This window comes from Martes martes (assembly GCF_963455335.1).
Source record: "Martes martes genome assembly, chromosome: 8".
In the NCBI taxonomy this organism is placed as follows: domain Eukaryota; kingdom Metazoa; phylum Chordata; class Mammalia; order Carnivora; family Mustelidae; genus Martes; species Martes martes.
Window position 1 is genome coordinate 142,057,764 of NC_137895.1, and position 21,543 is coordinate 142,079,306.

Here is a 21,543-nt window from a genome sequence, read left to right on the forward strand (position 1 = left end):
TGAACAGTCCATTAGCAGCTGGTTTGGGCGTTCTGTGTGTTATACACTGTGTTCTCGTAGTAAAGTCAGCCGGGGGAGAGAAAATCGTGTTGAAAAAGTCACAAGGGAGAGAAGAAACGTTTATAGTGCAGCCCTGTGAGAAGCCTGTGTGCAAGGGGGCGGGCGCTCCCACCCCCGTGTTGTTCAGGGATGTGCTATGGCTGCCACCTCACGAGGACCCTCAGGGCGCGGGCGGGGTCCCTGTCGAGGGACTGGGACGCCTCCAGTTTCAGGAAGCCCTGGGCCCACCCTCGGGGTCTGACCCCTCCATTGGTGTCATTGACCTCAAGTCTCTTTCTCTACTTTTTTTTCAATTTTTTTTATTGTTGTTAAATACACGTCACATAAATTTACCCTAATAACCAATCTATGGTTCAGTCGCATTAAAAACCCTCACACTGTTGTGGGGCGCCCCACCGGCCGCCCCCAGAGCTCGCTGCGTCTTGTGAAACTGACACTCCTATTGGCCAAGAGCCCCGCCCCCTCCCCCAGCACCCACGTCTCCCTCCGTCTCTGGGATTTTGACGACTCTGGGACCCCACAGACATGGAGTCCTATGGCACTGTCCTTCTGTGCATGGCTCCTTAGATGTACTGTGATGTCCCAGGGGCTCAGCCGTGTTGCTGTGGGGTCCGAACTCCTTTTTAAGGCTAAGTGATGTTGCGTTGAACGTGTTCCCACTGGGCCTGTGCGTATGTCTGTCAGCGAACAGTAGGCTTGCTTCCGAGGGTTGGCTCTTGGAGGAGATGCTGCTGTGAGCAAAGATGTACACGTGTCTCTCAGGACCCTGATTTCAGGGATGCCTGGCGGCTCAGTCAGTTAAGCGTCTGCCTTGGGCTCAGGTGTCCTGGGATTGAGCTCTGCGTGGGGCTGTCCACTCGGCGGGGAGCCTGCTTCTCCCTCTCCCTCTGCCTGCCTGTCTGCTTGTGCGCTCTCTCCCCCTCTCTGTCAAATGAATACGTGAAATCCTAAAAAAAAAAAAAGACACTGATTTCAGGTCTTCTGGGTATATGCCATTTTGGACCATATGTATGGTCACTGCGTTTTTAATCTGGGGGGGAGCAGCCGTGCTGTCTTCCATGGTGGCCGCACCATTCCCCTCCCCCTCCACCCCCCAACAACTCTCAGCGTTCTCTGGTTTGGTTGTTGTTTCATAATCGTAACTATTTTGAGGGACGTGCAGTGCCATCTCACTGTGGTTCTGGGTGGCACTTTCCTAGTGGTCAGTGATGTTAAGCATCTTTTCCTGCAGTTAGTGGTCACTTGTCCTTCTTCTCTGGAGAAGTATCTGTTCAAACCCTTTGAATCAAGTTGCTTGATTTTTGTTGTTGTTGTTGAGTCTTACAAATTCTCTGTACATTCTGTATATTAAACCCTGAACCCTCACCTGTCCTGTGGGTACTGTCTTTTGATGCACAAAATTCTTTAATTTTCATAATGTCCAATTTTGCCTTTTTTTCTTTTTTGACCTATGCTTTGGTCACATCCAAGAAATCATTGCCAAACCCAGTGTCATAGAGATTTGTCTCATGTTTTCTTCCAGGAATTTTATTGTGTTAGGTCTTACATTTCTGTCTTTGATCCAGTTTGAGTTAGTTTTTCTGAAACCACTAGTTACGTGCTTTTGGGTAAAGGTCCAATCTCATTCATCTGCATGCAGAGACCCAACGTTCTCAGCACCATTTTGTTGAAACGACTGTCCTGTCCCTCATTGAGTGGTCTTGGCACCTTTGTCAAAAATCAGCTGGCCATAAATGCAAGGGTTTGGTTTTTTTTTTCTGGGCTCTGTATTGTCCCCTATTGATCTGTGCATCTGTTTCTATCCCTACGCTGCACTATTCTGACTACTGTGTATTTGTAGGAAGCTTTTAAATCAGGAAGTGTGTGTCCTCTGACTTTATTTTTTAAGATTGTTTTGGCTAGTCAAATTTCCTGTAGATTCTGTTTGAAGTTTATGATGCATTTTCTACTTTACAAAAAATATCATTGAAATTTTTTTGATTTAAATTCAATTAGCCAATGTATAGTACATCATTAGTTTTTGGCATAATGTTCAATGATTCATTAGTTGCAAATAACACCCAGAGACTGCATTGAGTCCACATTGTTTAAGGTAGTGTTGACATCTATGAATATGGTATACATTTCCATTTATTTATGTCTTTAATTTCTTTGGCAACATTTTTTTCTTTCCTTTTTTTTTTCTAAAACTTTCTTTTAACATATAATGTGTTATTTGTTATTTGTTATTGTACACATTAACATATAATGTGTACAGGTCTGTGAATCGTCAGGCTTACACACTTCGCAGCACTCACCATAGCACATACCCTCCCCAGTGTCCATAACCCCACCATCCTCTCCTGACTGCCCTCCCCCAGCAACCCTCAGTTTGTTTCATGAGATTAAGAGTCTCTTATGGTTTGTCTCCCTCCCAATCCCATCTTGTTTATTTTTCCCTCCCTTCCCTCCACAACCCCCTGCCCTGCCTCTCAAATTCCTCATATCAGAGAGATCGTATGATAAATGTCTTTCTCTGACTTGGCGTAATACCCTCTAGTTCCATCCTCATTTGTTGCAAACGGCAAGATTTGGGGGATTTTGATGGCTACATAGTATTCCATTGTGTATATAGACCACATCTTCTTTATCCATTCATCTGTTGATGGACATCTAGGTTCTTTCCATAGTTTGGCTATTGTGGACATTGCCTTTGGCAATATTTTATAGTTTTCATGGTACACGTCTTGCACTTCCTTGATTGGGTTGGTTCCCAAGCGTTTGATGCCTTGATGCTGTTGTAAGTAGACTTGTTTTAATTTTCTCTTCAGATTTTTCATTTAATGTATAGAAATGCAAGTGATATTTGCTTAATGACTTCTTGTCCTGCTACTTTGCTGAATTTATGATTTTTTAATAATTTTTGTGTGAAATCTTTAGTGTTTTCTACGTATAAGTTCATTTTATCTGTGAACAGAGATAATTTTACTTCTGCTTTTCCAATCTAAATGCCTTGTAGTTATATTTCTTACCTAATTGCGTGGGCTAGAATTTCTAGTACTATGTTGAGTAGACAGGGTGAAAACGAGCATCCTTGCGTTGTTCCCAACTGTAGAGGTACAGCTTTGGAATACTCAAAACCACCGAGTATGGTGTTCTCTGTGTTCTTCATATGTGGCTTTGGTTACGCCGAGGCCCTTTTTTCTATTCCTAGTCTATTGAGTGTTTTTATTTTAAAAGGTTTTTAAATTTTGTCAAACACTTATTTTTTTACATCAATTGAGATGATCATATGGGTGTTTACACCTCTTGTTCTTTTAATGTGACATATTGATTGATATTTTATTTTTTTAAAGATTTTATTTACTTATTTGATAGAGATCACAAGTTGGCAGAGAGGCAGGCAGAGAGAGAGAGCAGGAAAGCAGGCTCCTTGCTGAGCAGAGAGCCTGACATGGGGCTCGATCCCAGGACCCTGAGACCATGACACGAGCCAAAGGCAGAGGCTTTAACCCACTGAGCCACCCAGGCGCCCCTGACTGATGTTTTAAAAGAGTTCATTTTAAGTGATCTTTACACCCAATGTGAGGCTCAAACTCACAACCCTGAGATCTAACTGAGCCAGGCAGGCGCCCCCCCTTGATTGGTTTTTCATGTGTAAAGCCAGCGTTGCCTTCTACGAATAAATCCTACTGATGTATAAGCCTTTGAATATGCTACCAAGTTGAATTAGTACTTTTTTGAGGATTTTTGCATCAGTGTTCAGCAGGGATATTGGTCTGTAGTCTTCTGTTTTTGTAGTGTCTTTGGCTTTGGTATCCGGGTTATGCTGACCTGCTGACCTTCAAGAATGAGTTTGAAGCGTTCCTTTCTCTTCAGTGTTTTGGAAAAGTTTGAGAGGGACTGGTATTCTTTTTTTTTTTTTTTTTAAAGATTGATTTATTTATTTTAGAGAGAAAGCATGCACATTCGGAGGAGGGGCACATAGAAAAAGAGGGAGAAAGAGAATCCCAAGCAGGCTTCCTGCTGAGTGGAGCCTGATGTGGGCTCGATCTCACAGCCCTGAGATTGTGACCTGAGCCGAAATCAGAGAGCCAGATGCTTAACCAGCCGAGCCACCCTGGTGCCCCGGTATTAGTTCATCTTTAAATATTTGGTTCATTTTAGCAGTGACGTCATTGGGTGTAAGGCGTTTCGTTGTCGGGAAGTCTTCTTTACTGATTTGATCTTCTTACTACTTGTAAGTTTATTCAGATATTTTATTCTTCATGATTTAGTCTTGGTAGGTTTTGTGTTCCTTCTTGATAATTTGTATTTCAGTTTCCATGAGATGCAGTTTCTCTGTTTCGTACAGGTTGTGCAGTGTGCCGGTGGACAGCTGTTCATAGTACTCTCTCATGATTAATCTTATTTCTGTAGAATCTGTAGGAAACGTCCCTACTTACATTTCTGATTTTAGTATAATTTGAGAGTTCCCTCCTTTTTTCTTAGTCCATCTAGCTAAAGGTTTGTCTGTTTTGTTGATTATTTCAAAGAACCAGCTTTTGCTTCCGTAGATTCTCTCTCTCTCTCCACTCTCTTTGCTTACCTCCGCACGACTCTTTATTATTTCCTTCCTTTCGCTAGCTCTGAGTTTAGTCTGTTCTTCTCTCGCTCCTTCAGTCATGAGTTAGGTTGTTGGTATGAGATATATCTTGGTTTTTTAACATAACTGTTTTGTGGAAACTTCTGCATTGCTTTTGTTGTGTCCTGTAAGTTTTGGGATGTGGTACCTTCATTTGCATTTGTGTCTAAGTATTTTCTGATTTTCCTTGTGGTGATTTAAGCGTGCATTTTTTAGATTTCAGAAGTTGTGGGTTTTCTGGGTTTCCTTCTGTTACCAACTCCTAACTTCATCCTGTTGTGTTTGGAGAAGGTACTTCATACGGTTTCTATCTTTTTTAAACTATTGAGATGTAATCTGTGGCCCCAAATGTGGTCTGTGTTGGAAAGTGACCCCAGTGCTCTTGAGAACAGTGCATATCCCGTTGTGGGTGAAGGTGCTCTCTGTCCCTCGCATCTCTGCTTTATGGGGTTAAGTCCCCGATTTTCTTATTTTTTTATGTGTCTTCTTTCTGGTTGTTCTGACCATTATCGAGATTGGCTGCTGAAGTCTCTGTCACTGGAGAAACGTCAATTTCTCCCTTTAGTTTTGTCCATTTTGGCTTCATTTGTCGATGGTGCTTTATCACTGGACAGTGTGTTGCCTGGTGCGTGGATGTTCACAATTGTTAGATCTTCCTACTGTGCCGAACCCTGTGTTAATAAGTAACACCCCTGCCCGTTTTGTGGAATCCCTTTGGAAGTCTGCGTGTCTAATACTAGTTTAGCAACCTCTGCTCTCGTTTGGTCACTCTTGGCGTGGAATGCCTTTATCCGTTCTTTCGCTTTCAAACTATTTCTGTCTTTTGATCTAAAATGAATCTCTTGGGGGCGCCTGGGTGGCACAGTTGGTTGGGGGTCCAACCCTTGGTTTCGGCTGGGGTCGTGGTGTCCAGGTCATGAGATCAAGCCCCGCACACGACACAAAGTCTGCTCGGAATTTCTGTCTCCCTCTCCCTCTGCCCCCCACCATCCCTGCATGCCTTCTCTCTCTTTTTCTCTTGCTCTCTCTCTCTCAAATAAATAACTCTTTTAAAAAAATAAGTAAAATGAGTGTCTTGTAGGCAGCATGTGGTTGGATCATGTATTTTACTCACTTTGCCAATTTCTGGCTTTGGAGAGTTAATCTGTTTACATCACAGCAATTGCTGGTAAGAAGGGACTTCTCTGGGGCACCTGGGCAACACAGTTGATTAAGTGTCCGATCTTCATTTTGGCTCAGATCATGATCTCAGGGTCGTGAAGTCTAGCCCTGTGTCGGCTCCCCACTCAGCACGACCGACGCCTGCTTGAGACTCTCTCTCGCTCCGCCCCTCCCCTTGCTCGCACTCGCACTCTCCAAAATAAATAATTTTTTTCAGTGAAGGGGCTTCTCTCATCTTGCTCATTACCCTCTACGTGTCTTGCGACTTTCCTGTTACTCATTTCCTGCATTACTGTTCTGTTTTGTGCTTAGTTGATTTTTTGTAGTGACACATTTGGATTCCTTTCTTATTTCCTTTCGTACATCTCCTACAGGTTTTGTCTTTGAGGTGACCGTGGGCTTGGGTTGGGCGACCCACAGTTGTAACTCTCCAGTTTGGATTATCCCTGCTTAATTTCAGGGACACAAAAATGGTTCCATTTCTGCCTCTCTCAGTTGCTGACGTCTCAAAGTTATATCTTTATGCACTGTGTGGCCCAAAATATGTAGTAATAATTCTTTTAAATACATTGATCTCTTAGTTTTGTGGGCGGGGGGGGGGTGGAATTTAAACCCAAAGTTACAGTAATAGTTTTTTGACTGATAATTGCTTTGTTTTACCATGTTAGTCTCTTAAGTCACGTAGAAAATGAAGGGTAGAGTTATAAAGTATTCTTAGGAATATACTAGCTTTTTTTAGACTTACTTATTTGTCTTAGAGGTGGGGGGGTCAGAGGAGGGGAGGGGAGGGGCAGAAGGAGAGCCTCCAGGCCGACCTCCTGCTGAGCACGGAGCCCAGCTTGGGGCTCGGTCTTACGACCCTGAGATCATGCCCTGAGCTGCAGTCAGGAGTCGGGCACTCCTCTGACGGAGCCACCCAGGTGAGCCAGGATGAAGATAATAGCTTTTATGGTTGCCTCGTACTCACGTTTACTGAGACCCTGATTTGTTCAGATGACTTCCAGCTGCGTCCAGTGTCTTTCTGTTTCAACCTGTAGGGCTTCCCTGAGACTTTCCGGGCTGGTCCAAGTGTCCTGAGTGCCCACGACTTTTTCTTTCATGGCAGTGTCTAAATTTTTCCAAGATTAATTGCCATTGCCCAAGCTTTCCCCTGGAAGTTAAAACCTTAGCAGGTTCCAGAGCGTGAAATAGTTGCCTCATTTTCTGCCCGCGCAGTTGCTGTCTGGTTGCTATGGAGACCGTCTTCCCAGAATCCTCTCCTCCACTTTTCAGTAGAATCTGAGGTGCCACACAAGTAACGTGGATATAAAATAAAACAGTCTTCAAAAGCCTTTTGAAGACTTACTTGCTTGAGAGAGAGAGAGTGCCCCAGCAGAGAGGGGCCGGCGGGGGAGAGACAGTCTCAAGGAGGCTCCATGCGGAGCAGAGCTCGACCTGGGGCTCGATCTCCCGACCCTGAGATCGTGACCTGAGCTGAAATCAGGAGTCAGTCACTTCACTGACTGAGCCACCTGGGCGCCCCTTCAAAAGCCTTTTGGAGTCCAGATCTCTTTTCAGACCAGGATAAGTGACTTGCACAGTGCCGCAGGCGGCCCTGGGCCTCCCCCGGTCACCGCCGAAGGGCAGCATGCACTTGGGTCCTCCCGTTTTCACGGTCTGCAGAAGGGGGCCGTCGTGTTACCTCTCGATTGAAGAAAGATGCTTCTGCTTGAAAGAGCGATCGAGCAATCTGTGCTGGTACCTCACGGTCATTCCACTCGATGGAAGTCTAAGCACTCGTAATCCCAGAGAGACGAGTAACGAGGCTTTCTCTCAGATTTACAAAAGCTTCCTTTTTTAAAGATGTGCTTATTTTAGAGAGTGAGAGAGTGGGTGCAAGGGGGGAGGGGGGCAGAGGGAGAGAGAATATCTCAGGCAGACGCCCTGCTGGGTGTGGAGCCCTGTTCGAGGTCGAGATCCCAACCCTGAGACCACAACCTGGTGCAAAACCAAGAGTCGGCGACTTAACCGATTGCACCCCTCGGGTGGTTCTCATTGAACTTCTGATATTTAATTTGCTTGATGAGTACCTGAGACGAAACACTGTGATGTCATGTAACGAAAACCCATATGCCTTGAATCCCGAGAGGCGTAAACCCAGCGGAGATCACCTGGTTTACAGTCTTGTCCCGAGGGAAATCCCTTCTGCCTCTTTGGTTGCCGTTGGCACCATGTTTCTTGGAAATGTTCATTCAGTATCAGCTTTTGGAAACAATGTCATTAAGTATTCCGTTAAATACCCGGAGTGGAGAGAGACGTCTCCCCAGTAAACCGTTTCTCCACCATGGGCTCTGCGTGACGTCTGGTTCCGCGTCAGACCCCTGAGCACGAGTTGAGGTTCGGTTCGAGCGCTCAGGCCCTGACTCGTCCGAGGTGTCACTCGGACTCCGGGGGTTCCCGGTAGCGCCCGCACCACGTTCGCGCAACGTCGACGAGGACGTGGTGTGGGGGCCCCACGTGGCGTCCGCTGTTCCTTTCAGCTCCTTCGCCCTCTGGGCTCCCGCACAGGACGAGTTAGAGCTGTGGCGGCTCTCCCCTCCCCCGAGTGTGCTCGCTTTCGGGGGCCGTGCCGCTGAGGCTCGCCTGGGCTGGGGACGCTTACTTCGCCATCAGCCAGTCCTACCGCACGGGAAAGTAACCCTCCCCATGAGAAGTCCCAGCCACGTCCGAGAAACAAGTGCAGATGCCCTCAGCCCCCACCTGACCACGTGTGTTCTCGGTGTCTCAGAGCAGGCCATGGGGGCTTGCGTTTGGGGCTTATGGAAAACGGGTTCTCAGTCCAGGCACAATCTGTCTTCATGAGACTGAGCCTCCTCCCCCAGCCTGGCCGCGGGTCTGCGGTGTCCACGGGGTCTGAGACGGCGGGGAGCTCGCCCCTGAGACCTTCACCTTTCCCGGTGGCTTTTTTCTTCGTCTGTGTCCTTGCCACTGTGATGAGATCTGTTCGTGCTCACTCACCTGAAGACCCAGAGCCCCGTGGGAGCCCCAGGGCACCGGGAGAGCCCGTTCTCCACTCCCCTCCGGCTCTCCAGGAGCGTGCGCGCCCCCCCCCCCCCGTTAACAGAGTTCTCTCAACTTCCCATGGGGTCATGAGGTTGGACGCTGTGTATTATTGTTTTTTATATTCCGAGCACCCGCTACAGAGCCTGATACAGAGCCTGTCCTCGGTCGGCACATGAGTGTTCGCCGAGCCGGGCTTGAGCTCAGTTCCTGCCGCCAGCGCCTGCGCAGAGCGGGGTTCAGGGAGGCTCACTTCAGTGAGAATGTGGTCATCTGGGTGATGAGGGTTTTAACTCACGATCCGGCAGGTGGGAGGTTGAAGGAACGTTTCATAAACCCAGTGTTGTTTCTTCTTTAAGCAAATGTGGCTTTAAGAGCAAAAGCCCAGAGGAGCCGCTCGTGTGTGCGATTCTAGAGTAATTCTGTGTCGCCTTTCGTGAACTCCGTGCAGCACCCATGATGAGACCTGCTGGCCGGAGCGCCGACCCTGCTCCCACATTCATGGCACAAGCGTCCCCTGTCCCGGCTTGTCTCGGCTGCCGGGGTGACTAATGGTGCTTTTCCCAGACGTGGGGCTGGGTCCGCCCGAGTGGGAGGGGGCTCGCTGCCGCTCCTCACACGGCTCAGCTCTGGGGGACGTCGACTTCGGGGGAGCTGAAGACACGTTTGAAACCACGAACTTGGGAAAGTCTTCCTTTTTCTCTTGGGTTGGGTTGGCTAGTAAGTTTCTGTGAGAAAGCTGACTTTATCAGATATGTTTTACGGTATTATGTAATCCCTCATTTGCAATCTGGCTGGGGGCGCCCTCCTGTCCCCTCGGTCACGCGGGGCAGGGGGAGCGTGGCTGCTGGTGCGTGACTTGTGCACCTCCCGCCCCCGGCTGTGACCCGGCTCGGGTGTGTGTGACCATCAGCAAACCGCCTTCTCTGAGCCCGGCTCCCTGATCACAGACCTGGGACACCTGCCCCCTGTGCCCACGGGCCCTGTTGCACGGCAGGCATATGCAAATCAGACGCAGTCCCGGCCCGGAGAGGGGCCCGAGCCTTCGCGTGTCCCCCCTTCCTCGCGGCGCTGCGGGACTGCAGGACAAGCCTTGATGTGCTGACCCGCCTCTCGAGGGCTGGACACGGCTCCTTCGGCTGCTGGATTGCCAGGTCCAGGGGCCCCAGAGGAGCCGCGCGTGGGTCGGGCGTTGCAAGTGGGAGGACCGCCGGGAGTGGCAGCCCAGTCCTCCCGCACGGCCGGAGCTGGCTACCGCCGCGGCCTTCCTGTGCTCGCCCGGGGCGCTGAGGGCCGGGCCCAGGTGCTGAGGGTCGCCTCGCTGTCTTGCAGATGTCTCACGCAGCCACCAGTGCCTTCTGCCGTTCCATTAAGCTGCAGTGTGAGCTCTACCCCTCTCGAGAAGTGGCCATCTGCCTGGACCCGTACTGTGGACTCGGGTTCGTCCTGTGGTGCCTCTGCAGGTGAGTGTGCTCCGCATCGTCCCAGTGACGTCTGCTTTCGAGATCGTTTCCCGAGTGGACGGCGGCGTCGGTGGGGGCTGCCCCCTCCCGAGGGGCGGGTTGCGGCTGATTGTCGGCTGGGCCGCTGTCCCGTCCCCCCTCAGCCCCGCGCTCGGGAGGAGCAGGCATGTCGCGGTGGCATCCACGCTCCAGTGTGGGCTGAGACCCGCGCAGACCCCAGGCCTGGGCTCCTTCTGGGAGGCTGCCTGGTGGGGACCCCGATTTCCCAGCGAGGCTTCGGTTCTCTGCCGTGAGCCCCGGTCTGGGGTGCGTATTAAGTCGGTGGGCACGTCAGCCTCCCTCCTGCTTCAGGCGCCTCCGTGCCGTGGGCGGGAGGGACTTCAGCTGCAGGAAGGCGGGGGGCTCCCCGTGAGCCCCCCAGGGCCAGCCAGGGTCTGCGGAGACGGGGCGCACGGGCTGCTGCACCGGCATCTCCTTGGACTCTACACACGTTCGCTGTAGACACTTGAGGGAGCGCAGAGTAGCACGGAGAACGGGAAGAGCTCAGTGACCGGACCGCCTCGTGTGGCCACGAAGCGCCGCGGGTGTGTGCAGAGTTTGCTCTGGGAGGTGGCGTCCTTACGATCTCCGGGTCATCCACGCTGGAAGCATCTGGAAGAATGTGAAGGACGCCATGGGACGGCCAGCGCCGCCGTCCAGCTCCCCACAGACCCGCCTTCGGATGGTTCCGTTTCATCTCTCCTTCCAGTTTTCTCTGCCCCGTGTTCCGTGCGGCATTTTAAAGCAGTTACTGAACAACGCTATGTCCCCGTAAACCGCTGAGTGCGCACCCGGTCTCGTGACTGTGCCTCCGTGCGGATCTAACACTGAGATGCTACCGTGGGAACGTGGTCACGACCTCCTTGCTTCCACGTGGTCTCTCGCGTCTTCTCTCAGGTCTTGCGGTGCACCTCGGAAAGCAATTGTTCCCGCGTTCATACTATGTAATCGTACCAAGCGGGATTCAAATCCAGTCCTGTATCTTTGAAAAAACCATTTTTGAAAAAAAAAAAACGAATTTTTGCAATTCATTCTAATTAGAACAATTAAAGTTTTGAGAGGGCAAATTCAGTTAAATTATCTAATGATTTTTGCCTCACTGTATAAGGCAGTCGTATCACGGGTCAATTTTTCTTGGGCAGTAGTTCAGAGTATGGCATTCCAGCAGGGGGCCAGGTGAGAAGGATGCCTGTCCTGAACCACCAACTTTAGAGGGGACTGTGTGTCCCTTGGCAAAGGCGCCGGTGGATGGAGAGCTTTCCCACCCCGGGGCTTGCCGTGCCTAACCCTCGTGACTTCACCAGAGAGACTGCCTGGAGGCGGGAAAGTAAGGGTTTGACATGCACCGGAGCAGTGGGGACACGCTGGGGCTCGTGGCAGGGGCTGTAAGGAGCCCATAGCTAATGAGCATCTTCCCTGCAAATCCGCTCGGAAGTCCTGAGATACAGTGTCCGGTGATGGCCTCTGCAGCAGTACGATGAACGTCCGTAAGAACTGGAAACTGCTTCCTTCTGGAGTCCTTGTAGAAGCAGACCCAGACAAACTGGCTGAAAAGCCCGACCTGGGAGCGTCTCCCCAGGAGAGCAGAGGATGCCCCGTGCCCGTCTGTACCGTGGACACCGCCGTCCTCTCCGATGAGCGAGCGTTTCCTCAGGAAACGACCGGTGCAGGGCTGGTGCAGGAAACGTCAAGGTGAACCTGCATGTCTTTTCGTGCGAGGAAGCCCGCATGCTGGGAGGGTGACGTGTCCTTTGGAGGGGCTCCCGCTGTTCAGATTGGGGGCATTTCAGCATCAAAAGATTAAGGTAGATAACACTTGGGATAAAATAGGAAATTATCTCACTGTTCAGACAGATGAACAAATTGAAAGCTTGATTGATAGAGTGGACATCTAGAAAATAGTTAGTTATGAAAGTGGGGGGACAGCCTTCAGGGCAGAGACACGGGGCCTTTGGGCATCACCCAGAGAGCTGCAGAGAGGGAAACAGCCTCATGTCCGGGGTCCTTCTGACAAAGACCCTTCCCTGAACCACTGAGCCCAGAGAGCCTCAGGCCCAGGCTGAGGGATGCCCACTGCTGCTGTCTGTGACCACGACCGCCAGGGTCAGAGTCACGGGAGCCCTGAGGACCCTGGCGGGCAGGCTGATGGCATCTGCCCACGTGTCTCCGAAAGGTCTCCTTTCTCTGTAAAAGTCACTATCAGGACAGCCGGCAAACAGGGTCCGAGGCTTCGGGGAAGAAATGTATCTGTTTCCTGATTTTGACATCTTAGTTGTTCATATGGAGAAAAATAAACTTGCTTCCTGGAAACACCTGCAGACATATTTCGGGCTGACGGTGTCTTCAGGTCAGTGTCCCGCCCCCCCCCACCAGGTGATTCATAGGGGAAAAAGTTATTTCCACTTAAAAGTTTTCTGTAACTTTGCAATGGTTTCAACAATTCTAAAAAGTTTAATACAAATGGTTTTTTGTGTCTTCATCCTTAAGTTCCCTTCACTCATAAAATAGAGGATTATTTCTCTGAGAATCGTGATAAAACAGAATTGTTTCAAAACACTCTTAAGATCAAATATATCTTTAAAAAAATTTTTTTTTAAAGATTTTATTTATTTGACAGAGAGAGATCATAGTAGACAGAGAGGCAGGCAGAGAGAGAGGGGGAAGCAGGCTCCCGCTGAGCAGAGAGCCCGATGCAGGGCTCGATCCCAGGACCCCGAGATCATGACCTGAGCCGAAAGCAGAGGCTTAACCCAATGAGCCCGCCAGGGGCCCCAAGATCAGATATATCTTAGAAAGGATTTCTGATCATTGATATTCATGGGTTAGAAGTTTCAATATGGTTAAAATGGAAATTCTCCACAAATAAATCTAGAGATTTTGTGTAACTCCTGTCAAAAATATCAACAGGATTTTTTTGGTTTGGTTTTTTTTTTTTGGCAGAAGTGGACAACTTTTTTCTAAAGTTTAAAAAAAATGCACAATATCTAGAACAATTTTGGAGTAGAGTAACAAAGTTTGAAAACTCAGACTTCCCAATTCCAACACTTACTGCAGTACCCAGACCGGGGTGGGCTGGCATGGACGTAGTAGGAAGGCAGATGCAGGAAAAACAGCCAGTGAAACAGAATGGGGAGTCTAGACACTTGGCCTCCTGCGTGTGGTCACGTCATTTCTCAACGAAGGTACCGTGGCAGGTCAGGACGAAAGGGTAGTGTTTTCAGTGGATGGTGTGTGGGAATGTGGGACTTTGACCTGCAAAAAGAGTAAACTTTGACTTTGCATCATATAAATAAACTCCCAGTAGGTTGCAGACACTGGTGTAGGAACTAAGACTTTTAGAAGAAGACAGGAGTCAGTCTTCATAATCTTGAATTGGGCAGAGTTCTTAGATGTGGTGCCAGTGGTACAATACATAAAAGAAATCATGAAAATGTGGCTTCAATAAAATCAAAAACGTGGGCTCACCAGAGACACTCTGAGGAAAGTCAGAAATATGAGCCACAGACCAGGGGGAAACATGCGCAAATTGTGACCTGGTAGAGTCCCTCCAACCAGATACAGAATGAACTCTCAAAGCTCATGAGGATGGCGTACACCGTGATTTAAAAATGGGCGACAGGTTTGAATAGACATTTCACCAAAAATACACAGATGACTTATAAGCACATGAAAAGATGCTTCACATTTTTTAGGGAAATGCAAATTAAAACCAGTGAGCTAACACTTCACACCCACCGCAGCAGATACAACCGCAAACCCTTGAGTAACGAGGCCGAAGAACTTGTATTTTCCGGTTTCGACTAGACCACAAAGCAGCAGTAACCAAGGGTGCGCGGAGACTGGAAGTCTAGGCTGTTGGCGGGAAGGTGAAATAGAGAAACCACAGTCCGGCACGTTCTTAAAAGTCCAACTCGCGGTACGGCCCAGCAGTTCTGCTCCCAGGCTTCCGCCAGAGAGACGGGGAAACATCCAAAGCTGTGAAACGTGCCAGCGGACTTCGCACAAAGAAGACAGAAGGAGAAAGATGCAGTGCACAGGTCTGCCGGCCGGTGAGAGGATGACCGGTGTCGGTTCATATCCACACGGTGCGATGCCACTGTCGTGTGGATGAGCTTCGGAAACAGCCGCGAAGAGAAAGATGCCGGACTCGGAAGACCACACATTCCGTGATTGTATCGCTGACGCCATTTATAGGAAGCGTCTGGGACAGGCCACTCTACGGGGACGGGGAGTAGAGCCGCGGTTGCACGGGGCTGGGCGCGACGCAGGCCAGAGCCCCTGTGGGTTGCGAACGTTCTAGAACTGCGTCGCGGTGAAGATACAACTCTGCAGACGGAGAAAACCTTACAGTTCCGCGCCTCACACGTGTGGGATTCGTGGTGCGCACGCGGTACCTCAGTAAGACTCTCTGAAACGAGAAGAGCCTGTCATCGGGGTCAGTGACGCGCACCTGCGGACGGTACCCCGCCCACGGCAGGGTGACGTGTGTTGTGGCGAGCCGCGGTCTGCTTTGGCCTGAGTGCCCAGGTCCTGACGGTTGGTTGGTTTTCTCAGCTTAATAAGCTGAAATCACCAAATGACAGGTGTGAAATTTTGTTACCAAAATGTCTTCTTTTTCCTCCTAGTCAGCCATATTTTCCTTTTTTTAAATAGACTATTTTTCAAACAGTTTGAGGTTCGCAGCAAAACTGAGTGGAAGTTGCAGAGCTTTCCCACAGACCTCCCACGGCCACACACGTACCACTTCCCCCGTCATCAGCATCTCCTGCCCGGGTGGGACTTCTTTTTTTTTTTTTTTAAGAATCTAGGATCTAGTTGATGCATTGTTGTGACCAGAGTCTGTGACTTACATCAGGGTTCACTCTACAGAGAGCTCAGAGACGGCCTGGTCTGTGGCCAAGGAGCAAAGTCCATGCAGCAGAGCCAAGGTCGTCTCTTCAGCAAGGGATGCGGGGACAACGGTGCGTCTGTGTGCCAGAAAGATGGGTCTTAGGCCCATAGAACGTGCCAGTGGGTCAAGAAAAGGCGCAGACCTTACCGTCTTCACAAGAATTTACTCAGAATGGGTCTTAGACCTGAATGTGAAACATGAAACCATTCGTCTCCTAGAGGGAAAAACCCAGATGACTTGGGCCACAGTGGTGACTTCTTAGATAGACACCAAAAGCCCGTGACCCACGACAGGATGGACTTCATGCAAGGGAGTCGTTACCGCTCTACCAAAGACTCCGTCAGCAGAACCAAGAGGCGAGCCACAGATGTGGAGAAAATACTTCCCCGCATCTCCTTAATCATCTTGTTCTGTCCGAGGTTCGCATCTAGACTAGACTCGCTCAGGTTCCAGGAATTCTCAGGGACGCATCGTCCTCAGTATAAGCAGCCTCCTGCCCGGTAGGTTTGCTCTGTCCGAGGAAGTGTTTGTGGCCGGTGCCGAGAGACCGGCACTGGTTAGTCAGGGAACCAGTGCGTCGACCTTGGCTGGGCTGAGTAAGGGGAGGGCGCGTAGGAGGTGCTTCCGTCTGTCCTCTCTTGCCGGCACTTGTTAACTTTGTTCCTAATGTCGACTCCCATCCGGTTGGTGGGAATGAGGAGAGAGGCGCACCAAACCTGATTTTCCCAAGTGCATTTACTCGAACTGCACATGGGGACCCCAGCCCTCTCGTGTGGGAACGGCTCTGATCCAGCAGGTCGCTTATCCTGATGCTTGTTCTCGAGAAGGCTAATCCGGGGTGTTCTACATTTTGTTTCCTGCATTTTGGATCTCCTTACATAGAACCTACAAAGTAAAACCCTAGGAACAATATAGAGATAAGTTGTCATCGATAAGAGGAATGTCGTGGTGAGGTTTTACCCGCACTTTGATGCCCTAAGCCGAGGGGGCTCAGACGTCCCTGAAGGTGTTGGAGCGAGCGCTGGAAGTGTGAGAAACCCTGGTGAGAACCCACGACTGCGTGAATTTGAGCTGCGATAAAAACCGTGCAAGGAAACCTAGGTGGGTGTATTGTCGACCCCGGCTCGTGGACAGGTTGAGTGACCTCTGCCCCGGCACTTCCGGAGAAGCAGCTGCGTGCTTCCCGCCGGGAGGGAGTGTGACGTGCAGGCTTGTCTGCCTTGTGCGGGAGCCATACTTGATCCCTGGGATCGCTCTTGTGCGTTTAGCGGAAGAAGATTTTCTGTTGTGCTTGGTTCTTTCTCCTTCATGTTGCGTTAACACGTTCACCACCAGGCAAGCCTCTCATTCAGAGGAACGGCACGTGTGTGCGCTGCACCTGGACACTCGGGCAAGGGACAGACGGGGAGACTCTGCACAGGGCTGCAGAGCGAACACCGGCCTCCACCAACCAGGCCACGGGGGGTTGCCCTGTGTGTGTGTCCACGTTCCCAGGGGCTGCCTGCCACCGGGAAGAGAGCGTTGTGTCTTCCAGCCCTGGGGAAAACGTCTGCACGAACGCTCTGTGGGACCTCCGGGCGGAGGGGGCGGTGGCGTCCCTTGGCCCCAAGACACGGGCGCAGCTAGGGAGATGCCCCGTTGGTTTCGGACCCCAAGTGCATGATTCTCAGAAGGTTACTTGGAAAATAACGTGGTACGCCTCAAGAGTGAGACCACGGACAGGACACGCCAGCTTCCCACGCCAGACGGAAACTGCTTTTCGAGAGCCTCAGCTCTGGACAGAAGGACGTCTGGATCAGAGTTTGTTTTCACAAGCCGCGAGCTCTAGGCCACATCGTTGGATGTTCCCGGCGGAGGTTGCCGCAGCAGCTGTAGGAACCGGGGCAGGACTTCCCGAAGCAGAAAGGTGCATGGTCGTGCTGTTTGGGCTCCTGAGTAACCTTAGTATAAAGTGATCTTCAGTGATTAGAAATCATTAGAAATTAATGAGTTAATTTCTGCAAGACAAACGTTGCAGAAAAACTGACAGAATATCGAGTGCTACAGTCATGGGTGCGGGGTCTTCCCTGGTCTGCCACACTGACCGCAAGGGTGACTTCCTGCCCCGTCCCGGAGGCGGGCGCCGCTCTGGCTGAGTGTGCGGCCCGCAGGGCGTCGTAGCGGCAGGATCGCAGAGGACGTGTGGAAGTCGGGCTGTCCTGACCTTCTCCTCGTGGCTGAGAACCGCAGTGTGTCCTCGGATCTCGGCGCATTTCCTCCCAGCTCGACCCGGAACGGCCTCCGACTCTGTTCAGGGCTGTGTGCGGCCCTTTAAACAGTGTCTGTCCCCAGATTTCCTTTCTCAGAGGATCAGGTAAGATCCAGACACCCTCGTGAATGAACTTGCCACTTAAAATTAGCTGCCACCCGAGGATCCAACATCCTTCTTCGAGTCACACTCGGTTCCCTCCGCACACGCTGGCTCATTGTCTGGAGTGTGCTCCGCACTCAGCAGCGGGGCCCAAGCGCTCACCAGCTGGTGCGGTTTGTGGTCTTGCTGGGAAGCGAAGGACCGGGTGCCGCAGGGGAGGGGCTGCGTGTGTGGGAGAGTGACGTCCTGGACAGGAGCCTCGGAGAGCTGTCGGGAGCCGGCGTTAACCGCGGAAAGGTGTGGGGGGGCGAGGAAGGGGCCACACCTGCGAAGGTGAGCAGGTCGCAGGTCAGGGCGGGGTGAGGGTCCAGCTGGCCACTGGCTGGTGGCCCCTGAGCCCTCCCGTGGCATCAGAGCCGCGTCCTTCCAGAAGGGCCAAGGCACCTCCCAAAGCAGAAACAGGGTCCTGGATGGGTATTTATTGCAAGTTCCTGCCCCTCGCTTGGCCGGCACCCCGAGGGGGGTTGGAAGGAACGGGGTGGGGCCACAGGGGCTCGGCTCAGGGCGTAGTTTCCTCTAAACTGTCCCTCTTGACTCAGCATCCGTTCCCCCCCGGAGGAAGTGCCCCGGCTTCGGAGGAGAAGCTGGTTTACTTGGGACCTTTCGTTACTCCCTCGACCAGCAGTGGCCATTGATGGTGCTTCGAGAGGCCTGTGCGTTTCATACAGCGTTTCCTGATGCTTCCTCTGCTGTCCCTTCATGGGCAACCGGACTAATCAACCATCCCGGCTTATGCATTAACTTGAATTAAGCCAAAGAGCGAGCCGTGCGGGATTACGAGGTCTAATCCCAACGTGCGTGGCACCGACAGGGAACCCCTCGCTATTGGATGACGTTCGTGCTTTCTGAATTGTAGTTTCCAACATGCAGGGGTTTAAGATTCCTCCATCTGTAATGCGGCAAAAGCCAATTGTTTAAAAAAAAGAGAAAGAAAGAAAGAAAGAAAAGAAAAGAGAAGGACGCCTGTCTGGCTCCGCAGAATGTACGACCCTTCCTCGTGGGGCCGTGAGGTCAAGACCCACGCTGGGCATAGAGATCACCAAAGTGGACAAAAGACTTCATTCGACATCCCTCCAAAGAAAACACATTCTTATAAAAGCAACCCCGCGTTCCCTGCATTTTGCAAGCCTCGGGGTCTAGAGGGTTCGGGTGAGCTCCCCGAAAGGCGGTCACTGAACGGGGACTCCTGTAGTTCTCTCGTGCCTTGACGGCGCCTTTGTGATGCACGTTTGTGTTGTATTTGCAAAGCCGAGGGGCCGTGGCGGGGTCCCCCCCACCCCATCCCCCCCGCGAACGGGCCGCAGGCGTGTCACAGTCGTGCCCTCACACGCCCTCCCGTGTCTCTCTGCAGCGTGTACTCCGGGCACCAGTCCATTCTCATCCCACCTTCCGAGCTGGAGACCAGCCCTGCGCTGTGGCTTCTCGCCGTGAGCCAGTACAAAGTCCGGGATACGTTTTGCTCCTATTCAGTGATGGAACTTTGCACCAAGGGGCTGGGCTCGCAGACAGAGTCCCTCAAGGTAAGCCACCCGTCCCAGGCCTCAGAGTGCTTTGGGGAGCATGTCTGAGCGTCCTGGGGAGGCACCGTGTCACGGGCCGTGGGAAGGGTTCCTGAAGCAAAATAATCATTCACAAAAGCCAAACTGTAACGCGCTGTCCCCGAAGCTCCCCAAACCGATTCCGTGTGAAAACTTGGTTTTATAAGGTGAAGACGGCCCCAAAGGCTACAGGCCAGGCTGTGCACCCCACACCCTCGATGTCTGTGATCCCATTAGTTCTGCCCCAAAGGCCCCGAACCGCTTTTCCTTCTGTGGGTGAACTCGGGTGTTTGGTGAAGTTGATTTTATTCTGATGTTGGTGTTCGAGCCGTAGGGTGGAACTTAGCCCCTCGTTTTTGTCTTCCTTGAAGACCCTGCGTCCTAACCAGAATATTAGCGTTTCCCTCCATTTAAGTCAGTAGCATTTGAAAAATGTATTTTCATGGTGAAGTAGTCGTTACCCACGTAAGGAAGGGGGTAATCACACGACTGGTGTCGATGTGCACTCCAGCAGCTGCCCGTTGTCTGTGCGCCCAGAGGTACGTCTTCGTGTGTGCACAGATGACATTTGTGTATCTGTGTGTAGGCACATATGTTATCTATGCACAACGAGTAAAGCATTACATTTTTCTCCTGAATTTTGTTTTCTTGTTTGGACCTAATGCAGTAAGCTCAAACAAGAAAACGCGGCACGATGATGTTGATATTAAGCTACACAAACAAATGTATAATTGCTTGAAATTATTAATGTGTATAGGGAAAGAAATTTATAAGACATAATTATTTCCAGCTATATTATTTTATAAAATGAATACGTACTTCCAAGCCCTTGACATACTGATTGATTGAACTATACAACAGGCTTCTGAGCTAGAAAGCACTGCTGTTAGGGAAGAGGAACCCTAAGTTGCAGAGCAGTCACGCGCCCTTTGCACGTCCTTACGCGTAATCAGTTTTGGAGCCAAGGTCTGGATCTCTGGCTCCAGGTACACCGCCTCGAGACCCGGGCCGCACGGCCTCCCCGAAGACACACATGCGTCGCTTGAGCACTGGTGTCACCCAGCTGGAGTGTTTTCTGTGTGACTCTGTGCGAGTGAGATCAGACCCGTGCAGGAACCTCCGGGGCCAGAGTGCTGCACCCCCTGAGCTGGGTCCCCCTGCGGCGTGCGGGAGGCTGAGTCCCTGCCCTGAGCCCAGGCTGCAGAGCAGGGCCCGGGGGGGCTGCTGTGGGGTCCAGCCTGTGGCGGTCGTCCTTCTGCGGCTCCTGTTCCGCTAGAGACCGTCGCTCGCCACCCGCCTCCCTCCCCCACCCCTGCGGCCCCCCAGCCCCAGAACCCCGTGCTCAGCTCCCGAGGTCCCCCTCTGAGCCCTGTGACCTTGCCCCGTTGACTGGCCGCGGAGCAGACCCGAGCTGAGCTCAGTCCGCACAGTCATCAGGATTGAACGGACCTTCTCAGCCTCGTGGCACGTAACGGAGTGCCGTGTTTCCAACATTGTCCAGACACGTTCCTTTTCCACTCTGTATCGGTAATAGGTTTTCCCATTTCTGTCCAGGCTGTGCTCTCAGGCTGCCCTGCTCGTAGGCGTGTCTTGCTTCCCAGAACGCTGTCCCGTCATCCTTTTGTCCAGTTCTGCGTCTCCCCGTGTCCTTGTGCCTGTACCTTCCGTTCTTTAAGACGGCTGGGACGGCCCAGGACAGTGGAGTGACAGGGACACACAGAGCCCGGGAATGAATGTCCGTGCAGAGTCTGTGTTGCACGTATCCGTCCGGGTAAGGAGGCCCCACCCGTGGGCCCCAGAAGGCTGACCTCTCACCGCTGTTACTTACAGGCGCGAGGACTGGACCTGTCCCGCGTGCGGACGTGTGTGGTGGTGGCCGAGGAGCGGCCTCGGATAGCGCTCACGCAGTCCTTCTCGAAGCTCTTTAAAGACCTGGGTCTGCACCCGCGGGCCGTGAGCACCTCCTTCGGCTGCCGAGTGAACCTGGCCATCTGCTTGCAGGTGGGTTTCCGCGGGATCAGGTAGTGCTCCCATCGGAGACTGACGTTGAAGTGACAGGCGCTCAGCACGGGGTCGTTTCCGCGGCTGACGCTTGGCTACATGTAGAAGATAAGTTGTAATCTGATGCATGTGGTTGGTGCACACTTGTTTGGTTGGGTTTTTTTTTCTTTTTTTTTTTTGTCTTTCTTTTTTCTTTTTTCTTTTTTTTTCTCCGTCTGCATTTGTGAGTAACCATTATTCATAGCTAGCATTCGGAGATCTCACTTTGTCCTGAAACGTTTTCACTTCGGTAACATGAGTAGTGGTTGGCCCAGACCCCTGAAGTCAGGCTTTTTAGA

At 51.3% G+C, this 21,543-nt stretch overlaps 1 protein-coding gene across 2 annotated transcripts in view; it reads left to right on the forward strand.

The window, feature by feature from the left end:
• DIP2C (disco interacting protein 2 homolog C) overlaps positions 1-21,543 on the forward strand; it is a 361,347-nt gene that overhangs the window by 293,705 nt on the left and 46,099 nt on the right. For both annotated transcript variants that reach the window (XM_080811149.1, XM_080811150.1), the window contains 3 exons: positions 10,196-10,326; positions 19,018-19,186; positions 21,035-21,205. In XM_080811149.1, coding sequence (XP_080667275.1) covers positions 10,196-10,326; positions 19,018-19,186; positions 21,035-21,205 — 471 coding nt within the window. The remainder of the gene's footprint in view (positions 1-10,195; positions 10,327-19,017; positions 19,187-21,034; positions 21,206-21,543) is intronic.